This window comes from Hevea brasiliensis, chromosome 17 (assembly GCF_030052815.1).
Source record: "Hevea brasiliensis isolate MT/VB/25A 57/8 chromosome 17, ASM3005281v1, whole genome shotgun sequence".
In the NCBI taxonomy this organism is placed as follows: Eukaryota; Viridiplantae; Streptophyta; class Magnoliopsida; order Malpighiales; family Euphorbiaceae; genus Hevea; species Hevea brasiliensis.
The window spans coordinates 1,697,673-1,712,367 of NC_079509.1; the positions used below are offsets into that span (position 1 = coordinate 1,697,673).

The 14,695-nt window shown below is 33.1% G+C and overlaps 1 protein-coding gene across 1 annotated transcript; it reads left to right on the forward strand.

Moving 5' to 3' along the window:
* The first annotated feature begins 1,504 nt into the window (after positions 1 to 1,504).
* Positions 1,505 to 3,157, forward strand: LOC110666708 (NAC transcription factor 47-like). The gene is made up of 3 exons (XM_058139145.1): positions 1,505 to 1,901; positions 2,051 to 2,334; positions 2,463 to 3,157. The coding sequence occupies exons 1-3, from the start codon at positions 1,577 to 1,579 to the stop codon at positions 2,997 to 2,999; spliced, it is 1,146 nt and encodes a 381-aa protein (XP_057995128.1). The 5' UTR covers positions 1,505 to 1,576; the 3' UTR covers positions 3,000 to 3,157.
* The last annotated feature ends 11,538 nt before the right edge of the window (positions 3,158 to 14,695 follow it).

A 14,695-nucleotide genomic window follows, 5' to 3' on the forward strand; every position in this document is an offset into this window, starting at 1 on the left:
GATATCAGAACAATTTTACAACTATTTTAGATGTGTAAGGAGCCTACTGTTATAAGCCTACTGTTATAATTACAGAATAAGTTTGGATAATGCTAGGCCAATACATGAGCCACTAACATGTAAACTGAGAATGAAACAACAGAAAGAAAATAGTCTTTTAACGTGATTTAGGTAACTAAAGAAGCTGGATTTAGATTTTAGTTGAATAACTAACGATAGCTGCTAAACGGTACTCCGTTAAGATTAATGCAGGTTAAATCACACTACCAGCAATAAGTGTACCTATGGATACATAATATAGCCGACCCCAACTAGTTTGAGATAAGGCTCAGTTGTTGTTGATGTTTGGATACATAATATGCGAGTGACTATAGATGGAAACCAAGGCGGAACATGGAGACTTTAATAATCAACTTGTCAAACCAATGCAAGTTTTAAAACCCAATGGAAAATAGACTAATATACCAGACCAACTGTAAGTTCTCGAGCCACTGTTTGGTTAATTTCAGTTGAACTTCCAACAATGTAGATTGATGTCCCTTTGAGAAGCTGCATAGCTCCAGCTGTCAAGGATTCCCAATGTCAGGCCATTTCAAATCCGTGTCCTGCTTCTTCAAGTTGATAACAAGCTGATCATCATCTATAAATCTGCATGAAGGAAGAACCTTGTTATCAAATCAAAGGTTTAGAAAAATATGAAAATTTCTAAATATATAGAAAATATAATCCATATGCACTTAGCATCACAAACCAGATTGTTTCAGCAGGCTTTACCTTCTCAAACAGATGACAGGTTTCCATAAGTGTGGTGAGAGGCCCTGAGCATTGTAGTCTGACAATTAAGGAGGTACCATCAGCATCCTCAGATATATATCTCTGAAACTCTGAAAATCTTGGCTTCCAAGTGGTAATCTCAATTCCACATCTGAAGACCCATCAAAAAACTGCATCACATTGTCCAATTAAATGATAGAAGAATTAAAAAAAGAAAAAAGCATTAACCAAATTCAAGAAACTTGTTGAATCCAGGGCATAAATGAAGGAAAAACCTTTATTTTCCATTTAATGGGAAAGATAGTGAGAAAGAATTGAAGAAGGCATCTATTCTTTTAAAAACAGATTCATAGTACGTCGTTGGCTTAGCTGCTCACGTTAATAATTATGAGCACCATCAATAATACTATTCTACACTAGGCAAACCAACAAATTATAGGAAAACAAACAAAGCGTAAACAAGTACGTTATCCACAAAGCCAGATAGAGGATAATGGTGCTCAATTTGGGTATAGCTATTTGTCCGGGAAAAGGAAAAGAAATGAATTTTTAATATAATATAATGAGATAAATATTAAGATTCTAAACCTAGTTGGTTTAGATAATACTAGGTTTTGAAATTCTATCTCATCGGTTTTTATCATCTTTTTATTATTTTTAATTTCATTAAAAATCTTGTTCATATATAAAGAAATTCACAAAAAAAAAAAAAAAGGGGGAAGGAGGAAAAAGAATTCTAAAGCCTCTTACGTTCCGAAGCCTCAATCTCCTCTGTAAAAAAACTCCTCGAAAGAGTCCAACTATGGAGGTAACTCAGCCACAATACTGGGCTCCTTCTACCGTCAGTCATCATCAACTGCCTTCCAAAACCCTCTCTGCTCCTGCTTCGCCTCCTTCTTCTTCTTCCACTTCCAAACGACCAAGATTACTACCACCTCATGAAAACGTCAACAACAACGCTCTTGATGTTGACTATTTTAATTTTTTTCCTCCTGGGTATAGGTTTTGCCCTAAAGACGAAGAGCTTATTGTTTATTACTTGAGAAACAAGGTAAACAATCAGCCTTTACCTCGAAACAAGATCGTGGATGTTAACCTTTATAAATACAACCCCTGGGATCTTGCAGGTACTTTCATCTTAACAAAATATCTTTATGAATGTATTTTTTTTCCCATGTTTGCGAATTTGTAAGTTATGTTTATATATTAACATAAGATCTTTGAAATTGTTGGGATACGAAAATTAACATTGTTGTTTGAATGATATGGTGAACAGAGGAGTACAGAAAATATGGGGAGAATGAATGGTACTTTTTTACACCAAGGGAAAAGAAGTATCAAAATGGAAGTAGACCAAAGCGGGCAGCTGGTAAAGGATACTGGAAGGCAACTGGAGCTGATAGACCTGTCAAGCATAATGATGTTGTGGTTGGATATAGGAAGGCACTTGTTTTTTACAGTGGAGATCCTAAAAGTAGCAAAAAAACTAACTGGATAATGCATGAATATAGGGTCAGTGATGCTCCCTCACGTATCAGAAGAAGTGCCGATGACAAGAAGGTATTGCTTTCTAGTTTTCTTAGCTCTCTGCATTCTCATTAATATAAATTCTTGTTTCAGTTCATTAACGCTCAAACTTGAGACCTTATATAATTTTTAGAGTTAATTTTTTTTTTCTGTGGCCGCAGTTGGATGATTGGGTTTTATGTAGGATATACAAGAGAACTGAGAAATCCATCATAAGTGGACATACAAATGAGGAACCTGCACAGTTAGATGATGGAGATGTTGATGTGAATGTAGAACACGAGGGTGATTCCCAAGGTTACACAAATACTGTTGCTGATTATGAGCAGCCTAATCCAATTTCAATTCCATTGCAGGAGTTTGAAGATATATTTTCTGATCTCCCTCCATTGGAAGACTTAACGAATTTCAAAAGCTATGTTCATCAGCAACCAATTCTAGAAGCAGATAGTTATTGTTCCTATGGGACATCAATGGTGGAACCTGCATTTGAAATCCATCCGATAGAGGACTTCACCACTAAATATCTGAATGAAAATGATTGTGGGTTGAAGTCAATAGCATTACCAGATGAGTGTGCTTTTTATTCAGATGATAGGAAAAGGTACATTCCTGACCAATTTTGTATGGTAAGTTTAGAAAATATTGTGTGCATCAACTCCCAAAACAACCTCTTGAATCAATCTTCCTCCAAATAGTTAACTAATTGATGCACTTAGCTATCATTATTGTTGTTTTCAAAGGTAAAGGAAGATTGGGGGATGTTAGGCATATGAGTTATTGTATTAGCTAACAGAACTGAACTGTACTAAGTTTAACTTCTTTGATGATTTTAATTTGATTTATTTTTCAATTATATTTGTAGTTAGCCATTAATGTTTGAAAATAGCTCTTATCTCTCTGATTGTTGTGCTTGGTATAGTCGTTTTAATTAATAAAATTTTTAACTTGGGGGTAGAGCGGTCATTGTTCATTTTTTATATTTTCTTTTTAATTTACTCTTTTCGATTTTTTTCCCAAAACTCAATAGTAATATTCCAAGGCATTTTTGTTTTATTATTTTATTTTATTTTTTAAATTTATTTAGCTCTTATTATCATTTAAATTTAAAATCTTATTCCAACAACAATATTTTAAAACTTTGTAACTTGGTATTATTATTATTATTATTATTATTATTATTATTATTATTATTATTAACTAAATCAGGACATATTTTTATTGTTTTTAAAAATAGTAAAATGTCCCCTTTGCCCCTATCCTATCTCCCTATTTCCTTCAATGAAAATCTGAATTGGAGAGAGCCATTGATTACAAGACACTCTAACAAGTCTCACCACTCACTGAAATACAGTCATTGAATACAAGATAGTTCATCTCACCACAAATTAAAAAATCTCGATTTTCAAATTTATCTAATGCACCACAACTTTTTTATTTTAAAAATATTAAGATTTATAACAAAACAAAAATTTCATTAGTTAAAGTTTAAAATTAATAAAAATTTACTTTAAAAAAAAAAAACTTATTAAGACTGATTAAAAATAGTTTTCATTAATTGAAGTTTAAAATTTACGTCATTTCTTAAAAAAATTATTTTAATATATAACAATTATTGAATTTAAAAAAAATGAAGTTTTTATTTTGTAATTAAACAAGTTTTCATTTTTCTTAAATTTAAGTTGACTTTATTTTATGAGAAAATAAATTTTAATTCTTATACTAACATTATATTAAAAAAATATTAAACTTGTATCTAATTATTCTTACACTAACGTTTTTCAATTTCTTTATTTTTGGTGTCTTATTTTTTTAAAATTTTTTATTTTATTACCAAAATAAATACTTCCTTTTTAAATTTTGCATGACACAACATGAATATTTTGACACTCTACAGTTTTTTTTTTTTAATTAATTGAATATTTTGAACCATAATGAATATTTAATCCCTTTTAAATTTTTATTTAAATGTTTCATTTTATTAATTAAATTTTTATTTATTTATTTTAATATTTAAACCTCTTATATGTCCAGAAATAAATTATCTTTTTAATAATTTTTACTTTTTACTTTTATTTTAATTGTTTTTAATTTATTTAATTTGTATTTATTATTATTTTTTTCTTAAAATGGTTTTAAAATTATTTTATTATATGATAAAATGAATTTTACTTTGTACACCAACATTGAATATCATACTTTCATTTTATAATAAAGAAAATATAGCAATAACAAATTATTAATATATCATGAGCAGTATTTCTCATACTTTCTTTGTTATAAACACAACTTTAAAATGATAAGATTTGGATGAAAATTATTATTCTTTTTATAATAATAATAATTATTATTATTATTTTAAAAAATAAAAAATATCTATTTAGAGTTTTTAGTAATTATAAATGATAAATAATTAAATTTGCTTTGCTTTTAAATTACAATGTAGTCTATAATATTTTTAATTTATTTTTTAATAATTAAAAAATATTTTAAAACTATGTGCATATGCATTATTGTTATACGCTAAAACTATTATTATATGAATAATATTAGGCACATTTTTTTAAATGGATAAAAAAATTTACTGTAACACTCTTAATTTTTAAATAATTATTTTATATATAAATATAAATATTTTAGTCTAACTTCTGGTATTGTGAGCTTTGCGTAGGTGCTTTTATTTTGTAGCAATTCAATCGTCGCCCGAATCTATAATTTCAACCTGAGCAGATAAGTTGCCAGAATTACTCTGAAATTAGGCCAAAGTTATAGGCTACCTCATAATTTTCAGATGCCTCGGATGCGTTCCATACATCAAAATTGGCATAGGTAAACCTAAACTCTGAGTTTCTTCAATTTTATAGTGCTAAGTTTATAATAAAATTCCATAAAATATTCGTCAGTAGCTAAAAAATTATAATTCCTTTTGCATTAGCTCTATAATATTGCTAAGGACCGCGGGATAAAATTTTAGAATTTTTAGAGCTAGCTAAAATGACTTTTGCAAAATATCCGATTTAAACCTTATAATTGAATTGTTAGATTATGTGAGATTTGCCTGAGTTGGAGGGCCCAGGAGGGGCCATGTGTTGTTGTTGAGATCATGTATGGCTTTAGAAGTGTAATTTGAACTACTTTGCAGATTGGGTAGGTCCTAGATATAGGGAAAACTTTGCTGGATTTTCGACACAATTTAGGGTGATTTGGTTCATTTTAAACTTGTATTAAGTCAATTATATTAAATAATTGTAATATAATTGTCAGGTGAGCCGGGACAGCCTTCGTCCTTTGTCCAGCCACCACATTGACCTCGATTTACGTCTGTGAGTAAAATATTAATTTTAATTATAATTTCAATATTATTATATATTTAGGCATGCCCACGCATCACTTATAAATATATATTTATGTAGTTAAATACTAGACACATTTTATATTGCATCTTTATTTGATGAAATGTTATGGATGTTATTTTATGGTAATTTGGAGCAGTGTGCGTATGTTGTCGTGCATGTGGTGTGTGATATCGGATATGGATAAGTCGGGGTAGGCACGGCTCGAGATGATCTCGCTGGCCCTCGCATTTGGACTATTAAGAGAAAGTCTAGCTTGAGATGTACTCGCTGGTAGAGATTGGATTAAGAGGGCTATATAAGGGATCAACTCCCATATATATACTGTTTGAATATTATGTAGGTGTGTGAGTACTCCAAATTACCTTTTTATTGTTTACGATATGATTTGTATTAAAACTATGAAAGTGTTGCATTCCACTCTTTAGGATGCATTAGCTTTAGATAGCTATAGAAATTGTACTTAAAATAGGTATTTTACTTTTTGAGTTGAACGCTCACTCCTATTCACCTATTTTTCCAAGATACAGGAAGTCATTTATTGAGTTTAACCTGCTATCTTCTTCGCATGTCTACTATTGGCATTTAATTATATTTTGTACCTTTACCCTGTTCTAGAACTCCGCATGTATTATTATTATTTGTGATGTATTCATTTGGATATGTTATGTATGTATTAACTGGAATTGTAGGCATGATATATGAGTATGTATGGATGATTATTGGGTTGAATGAGGGAGCTGAGTTTCAATTTGAAATATTATTGTTATGAGTATATGGAGGGTGAGCTGAACTCTCCAAATTGTTATATATATATTGTGTTTACAGGTCGGATGAGTCAAAAACTCCTCGTTGAATGGTCCATGTTATGGCCGGACTTTGTCCGATTAATTTCTTGAAATTGAGTTCAACATGGGCTTTAGGATTGGGTTAAGAAATAGTTAGGTTTTCTACGGGCCTCAGGGGCTTTAGGCTGGTATAAGTCCTAGTGCCGATCCGACCCATAGGTTGGGTCATGACATTACTTTTTTTACTCTACAATTAAATATTTTTTTCTTGTGAAATTATATTTTTTACTCTATGTATTATAATAAGTAAATGATAAATATTATATTGTTAATATTAGGTTACATTTGGTAGAACGTAATATAATCCAATATAATCACCTATGTAATAAAATTAAAATTGTAATGTAATTTAATAAAATTATCATTATAATTTTATATTTGGTTGCATAAAATATAAGTAATATAATGATAAATTTATCATTAAATATTAATGTTAAGGTAAGTGTTGAGCACTGAATGAGTCGTATGTGTCTAAACTAAGAGATGCAGATATGAGAATGTTAAGGTGGATGAGTGGCTATACTATACTAGATAAAGTTCGTAATGAGAATATTAGAGAAAAGGTAGGAGTGGTGCCAATTTAGGATAAGTTGAGAGAAGGAAGATTGAGATGGTTTGGTTATATGAAGTGTAGACATACGGAGTCTCCAGTTAGACAAGTAGAACACATTAGGTTAGAGGATAGAAAAAAAAGAAGGGGTAGGCCTAAATTGATTTGGAGGAGAGTAGTACAACATGACCTAAAAGCATTACACATTTCCGATGATTTAACCCAAAATCGTTTAGAGTGGAAAAATATAATCCATATAGCCGATCTCAAATTTTTGGGATAAAGATTTAATTTAGTTGAGTTGAGTTGAGTATTTATGATATTAATAATAAGTGATAATGGTTGTAATAATTGATAGTTGAATAGTAGTTGTAAGTAGTAGCGGTTTGGCATTGTGTTTGAAGGCCTAAAATTAATTTTTTAAATAAAAATACTATTTTAGATACTATTGAAAAAAATAATTTAAAAAAAAATTATTTCATTATTTTAATTTTATTATCACTAAAATTTATTAAATTTTATTTTAAATTATTTTTTAATACTTTTTAAGTAATATATATAAGAAAATAATTTTCTTAAAAGCAATTACAATGAAAATAGTTTTAAGCGGTGGTAGTGAGCTTGTATAAACTTATGTGTATGGTGGCCCAGAGGCAAACGGGCTTTAGAGGTAATACTATAACCAATCCTTTCTGGCTAAAACATGGCCCAATTTGTTTGGGTTTTATTAATATTACCCCAAAATTGATCCATGGGATTTGATTTAAGCCTCGTTTAGGATTTGCAATTAAAAAATCATTTTAAAAATGTATTATTATTTTCATAATTTTGTTGTTAAAATTTAATTCTAGCTTTTAATTTTATGCATGGACATTAAGAATGTAATAAAAAAACGCACTTAATAACAATAATATTTTAAATGTTATCAAAAAATAATTTAAAAATTATTTTTTTTAACATTTTATATGAAAATATATTTAATTTAAATTTTATAATTTTCAAATAATAATTTTAAAACATTTTTTTAAAAATATTTATATGATATATAAATGTGGGGAAGAAGACGGGGAATATTGGATTTGCCAAAATACCCTTTTTATTTATATTATTTACAAATTATAATAATATAATTTTTATTATTTTAATTATTTTTAATATTATTATAAATTTAAAAATTTTAACTTGTATTATGTAATTATTTTATTTATATATAATAATTAAATAGAAAAATTAATTATTTAAATAAAATACTAAGATTTTATAATAATTAATATTAAAATTTAATTAGTGTAATACAATATATAAATATTTAAAATTTTTCATACCTATTATTTTATTATTCTTGTTAAATTCTTATATAAGATAACATTTCTTAAAATATGATAATTTCATTACTTTTGATAATTATATTTTGTGAGAGTAATAACTCAAAATTTTTATACATATGAATATATTTAGTATAAAATAATTTAATTATATGTAACATTAGTGATGATATAGGTTTTAAAAAATTATTATATTAGTAAATATTACAACTAATATTTTAATTCTCCAAGATGATAGCAAAATAAAATTATGAAAAAAATAAAAATTTATTATACTATTTATGTAACACCCCTATTTGTATAGCCTGGTATATTTCACTGTTCCGGTGACCGGTGTCGGTCCGGACAATTAAAGGGATCAGAACCATACTTAAGACAACTAGAGAAACTATAAGCACAAATAATTAGTAATGTTCAATTAGTTATGTATAAATAAGAAAAACAGAACATAAGAAGTTAAACGAGTCGAGAGTCACAGCGATGGGTGACCTCCTCGGGAACGACTGCGAAGTCATTTTAAACTCAAATTTCGAACCGTAAAATGTGACGCCGCGGTCCTTAGGACCCTTATGAACACAGTAGAAAAGAGAAAATCACGAAAAAAAATTGTTAAGCAAGTCAAATAATTAGGTCAGGGAGCCAGAAGAAATATGGAATTATTTGTAAACTGGGATGAACCAGCGAGGGGCAATTTGGTCAATTGACCCGAGTGACTCTGACCTAATCACAAATAAAATCGGAGAAAAGAAAATTTCAGAATCGAGAATTAAATTAAAGAACTAATAGAAAAATAGAAAAAAAAATAAAAAAAAAGAGAGGAAAATGAAAAAGTAAAAAGGTGATGACATCATGCATGACCTCATGCATAATGTCATAAACAAATTAATTAAATTATTTATTAAATTGGATTTTTGGTCTTCTAAAAGGGATAAAGATAAAAGAAAAAAAAATTTTAGAATTGTCTTCTTCTTCCATCAAGTTGCCGCCTCCCTTCTCCATAAACCCTCCATGGAAACTTCTCCATTAAAGCTTGCACTCAAGCTTTAATTTCTCCACTTAGTCTTAATAACTCCCTTAAATACCTCACTATAACTTGTAATCTCAACTTGAGAAGAAGATTGAAGGAAGAAAGGAGAACAAAAGATTGGGATTTGAGGATCTAAATAAAGGTTAGTCTCTTAACTATCAATTAGTTATTTAAATGCTTCATTAGTTACTTAAATGAGTTTAGAAGTTAATGAAGTGAAATAAAAATATGTGAAGAGGACTAAACTGAAATTTCATCCAGCTTGGAGGGATTATGATTTTGTATGGTTTGAGGGTTTTGAATGAGTGTAGAAACCTTAATTAGTTGAATGATTAGCATTAAAACCATTAAATGTAGTTAAATACAATGATTTAGTGAGATTAGGGTTTGAATGTTAGGGTTTATGAACCAAAATTTGGAGAAATGCATAAATGATGACTTTGACCTATTGTGAGCTGAAAAATGGTCAATAATGACCAAAGGAGATGTGTTTGAATTGTTGGAAGTGAAGCCAAATTTGGAGGTTGAATGGTCATGCTGCTGGCAGCATGACCAAGCCAACTTTGAAGGACCAAAACGGAAATTTTACAAGTCCAATTGATATGGCATCAATTGGAGATGAAAATAGACATAAAATGCCACAATTTTCATTAAGGAACCATGGCCAAAAACTGACTAAAACTTAGTGAACCAATTGACCAAAGTGAAATGAGAGCAGGCTGCCATTGTACAAACTGACCAAATGAACAGTGTTTGTTCATTTGGTCATAACTCGAGCTAGGCAGGTCAAATTGACCTGAAATTTTACCAGTAGTTAGATCACATATAGACCTAAAACTTTCATGAAGAATACAAGTCCAAATTCTGCCAGCAACCAAGCCATTTGGCCACCCCAAGTTGGTGACTCAAATCTGCCAGCACCCAACTTTGCCCAGAAAATCTGGGTTATGTTCCGTTCGGCAGCCCTGATTCAAAGGGCCATAACTTGAGCTAAAAAACTCCAATTGGGGTGATCCAAAAATGAGAATAAACTTAAGATATTAAGGAACATTTTCTATGAAGGAAGTTTTGCCAAATTCTAACAGTAAAATTGCCAATGGAACAGTGTAACTTGGAGCACCAAAACTGAAAATTTGACAACTTGGCCAAAATGACTTAAGCTTTGAGAAAATGACCAAAACCAACAAATTTAATGACCAAAATGTAGTATGTGGGTGAAGTTGGAGTTCCCATACCTATTAATCCTTAAAAAGTCAACAATTTGACTTGAATAGTGTAGTGAATAGTAACCCGAAACACAAAAACTTCGAGAACGTCGAAATTAGTACATTAAAGCTAGGTAAAAATGAAGTGAAATTTATTTTTGGATTTATGCTAAGTTATGGTACTGAAACACTGTGAAACTGTGTGTTTCAGCTGAAAAAGACTTGGAAATTCGAAGAGACTTAGTCAAGGCTTCAAGGTGACTCAAGTCGAGTTTGTGCACAATAATTCTTGTTTAAATATTTTATTCTAAAAAATTTGACTTCTGTGATTAATTATGTACTGTGTTGCCATTTTATAATCGCAAATATGACTTTGGAAATTGATCAGATTTCTCATAAATTATTTAAATAAATTGTTTTGAATTGATTTTGTGTTCACACTTAGCATGACAATATCACATTATTCCTCCTCCATTTATGGGGTTGAGATCGTTTATTTTCCTCCCTCTCTGGCTTGCCAGTTGAGGTTGAGATCGGATGAGTACTCATTAGCTAGCTAGCCACCTCCCTCATTGATTTCGATTAATGGGGTTGTAGATTGCTTTGTCGTGGTATACAACATGGCATTGATTGGAAATTTTGTGTCATGGCTTAAGTTGTGTAGGACTTTGGCAACACTGTGTTTATGAAATTGTTTGACTAAACTGTGTTTAATAGATTATTTGACAAAATGGTGTTGTTATGAGCTTTGAGATTTGCGAAATATGAAAGGAGGAAACGGAATGGAAAGAGGAGATCATTCCGAAGAACAATCTGTTAAGGCTGAGGTTCAAGGGGAAGCCCTAGCACTCCAGAACATGAGTGGGTCAGCCACTCCAGCTCCTGCACCAACACCGCAGTTCCCTGCTCAATTTGTACAGCAGATGGCTGCATTCTTCCAGCAAATGGCGGGAAATGTGCCACCCCAAGTTCAAATGCCAGTACCTGTAGCACAACCACAGCCCTCAGCTCGGCAATATGAAAAACTGATGAAATTTGGGGCCACCGAGTTTAAAGGCACGGTGGATCCACTGGAGGCAGAACAGTGGTTAGAAAGAATGGAACGAGTTTACAGAAAACTGCAGTGTATGGAAGAGATGAAGTTCGAGTATTCTGTTTCCTTGTTACAAGGGGATGCATATGAATGGTGGAAGACCATCCCCCACAGCTTGGTTGAGCCGCCTGTGCTGACATGGACAGACTTCCTGAGGGAATTCAGGCAGAAATGGGTTCCTGATGCATATGTAGATAAGAAATTGCAAGAATTCCTGAGTTTGAAGCAAGGGGACCAAACCATAGCAGAGTATGAGAGAGACTTCTCAAGGCTAAGCCACTATGCTGGAAGCTTAGTCTCCACCCCCAGAGATAGATGCAAGAGGTTTGAGTCCGGGCTAAGGCCAAGTCTGAGGATGCAAGTTGTGGGTTTCCGACATCAGAATTTTGCTGAATTGATCTCACAGGCCCTGGAACTGGAAAGGATAGAATCTGAAGGGGCAGTGAAGAAAGGTACACAAGAAAAAGATAAGACTGAAAAGACTACTGGACAAGCATCTGAAAGTGGTTCTGGCAAGAGGAAACAGTTTGGGGGATCCAGCTCCCGTAGATCCGGCAGAGGCAGATTTTCTGGCCAAAGACCACCCCGGTCTGGTCAGCCGACCCAACAAGCTTCTCGAGGATCTCTATCAGTACGACAGTGTGAAACTTGTGGTAGAACTCATGGTGGGGTTTGTTTCAAGGCTACTGGTGCATGTTTTAACTGTGGAGGGAGCGGACGTTTCGCTAAAGATTGCACTAGTCCACGCCGGTCTGGACCTTCTGCTACATCTGAGGGATCAGCCCAAGTCTCTGCACCTAGAGGGTCACAGTCAGCTGCTAGAGGTAGAGGCAGAGGTAGGGGTCCTGGTAACACTCCTGGAAGTCAAAGCACTGTTAACCACCAAGATCCGGGCGCACTGTCGAGTGTATACCATGCGTCAGAGGGAAGAAGCTGAAACATTAGACTTTGTAGTTGGTAATTTCTCCATCCTTGACCAAGATGTGCATGTGTTATTTGATCCTGGCTCCACACATTCGTATGTTAGTGCTAGTGTGATGTGTTCTACTGCTATTCAGTGTGTACCAATGAACTATGATGTGCTAGTAACTAGTCCATTAGGCCAGGAGGTCAGGGTAAATAGGCTATATAGGGACTGTCCTTTGGTGATCCAAGGACACACTTTTTTATCTAATTTAATTGAAATGCCCTTCAGAGATTATGACATTATCTTGGGCATGGATTGGTTAGCCAGGCATCATGCAATGATTGGATCGTAGATCAAGATCACTTTTGGTCTTCCTCAGTATGGTGATGTAATAATACACGGGGAGAGGCAGTTATTGCCTTCAAACATCATTTCAGCTGCACTGGCCAGAAAAATGATTAGAAAAGGGTGTGAGGCGTACTTAGCACATGTGATAGACACCCAAGTGGGGAGTCCAGCAATGAAGGACATTCCTACTGTATGTGACTTTCCGGATGTATTTCCTGATGAATTGCCAGGATTACCTCCAGAAAGAGAAGTGCAGTTTGAAATTGATGTTATGCCTAGTGTGGACCCAATCTCCATAACACCATACAAAATGGTACCAGCAGAACTAAAAGAATTGAAAGTGCAGTTGCAAGAGCTGCTTGATAAAGGCTTCATTCGCCCTAGTGTGTCACCTTAGGGAGCGCCAGTATTGTTTGTAAAGAAGAAGGATGGCACTCTCCGGTTATGCATTGACTATCGGCAGTTGAATAAGGTGACGATAAAGAACAGATACCCATTGCCCCGTATTGATGATTTGTTTGATCAGTTGAGGGGTGCAAATGTTCTCCAAAATTGACACGAGATCGAGTTATTACCGGTGAAAGTACAAGAGCGAGTATTCCTAAAGCGCCTTGAACCCGCTATGGTCATTATGAGTTCTTGGTCATGCCATTCGGTTAACTAATGCTCATTTGCTTTATGGATCTGATGAACACTATCTTCAGACCATACCTTGACCAGTTTGTTGTGGTATTTATTGATGATATATTAGTCTATTTGAGGAATGCAGAAGAGCATGATAGACATCTGCGGATTGTACTGCAGACTTTGAGGGAGAAACAACTATACGCCAAATTGTCGAAATGTGAATTTTGGCTGAAGGAGATATCCTTTTTAGGGCACATAGTATCAGCAGAGGGTATTAAGGTAGATCCTAGCAAGATTGAAGCTGTCCTTAATTGGAAGCCACCCAGAAATGTCACAGAGATTCGCAGTTTTCTGGGGTTAGCTGGATACTACCGTCGATTTGTGAATGGATTCTCTATGTTGGCATCTCCATTGACCAAGCTACTTAGAAAGGATGTGAAATTTTAGTGGACGGATAAATGCCAGCAAAGTTTTGATGAATTGAAAAGATGTTTGACAGAGGCTCCAGTCCTGACTTTACCCACACCGGGTAAAGAATATACTGATTCTGACGATGCTTCTCACAATGGGTTAGGTTGTGTGTTGATGCAAGATCGAAATGTCATTGCCTATGCATCACGCCAGCTAAAACCGCATGAGAGGAATTATCCGACACATGATCTGGAGCTTACAGCCATTGTGTTTGCTCTTAAGATCTGGAGACATTATTTGTATGGGGAGAAGTGTTACATCTACACAGATCATAAGAGTCTGAAGTATTTGGGCACCCAAAAAGAGTTGAATTTGAGACAGAGGAGGTGGTTAGAATTGATAAAAGACTATGATTGTCTGATAGACTATCAGTCAGGAAAAGCTAATGTTGTGGCTGACGCCCTAAGTCGCAAGACTATGGCAAGTCTACAGGTTACTCCTTTGTCTTTAGTACATGAGTTGAGATCATTACATGCCAGTCTAGAGATTAATGATGAGGGGCCGACAGCAGTTGCATAGCATGTACAGCCAGTGTTAATTGATCAGATCGTAATGGTCGCCGAATGATGAAAAGTATCAGAAGCTGTTGGAAGAAGTCAGACAGGGCAAGAAACCAGAGTTCTCAATCAGAGATGATGGT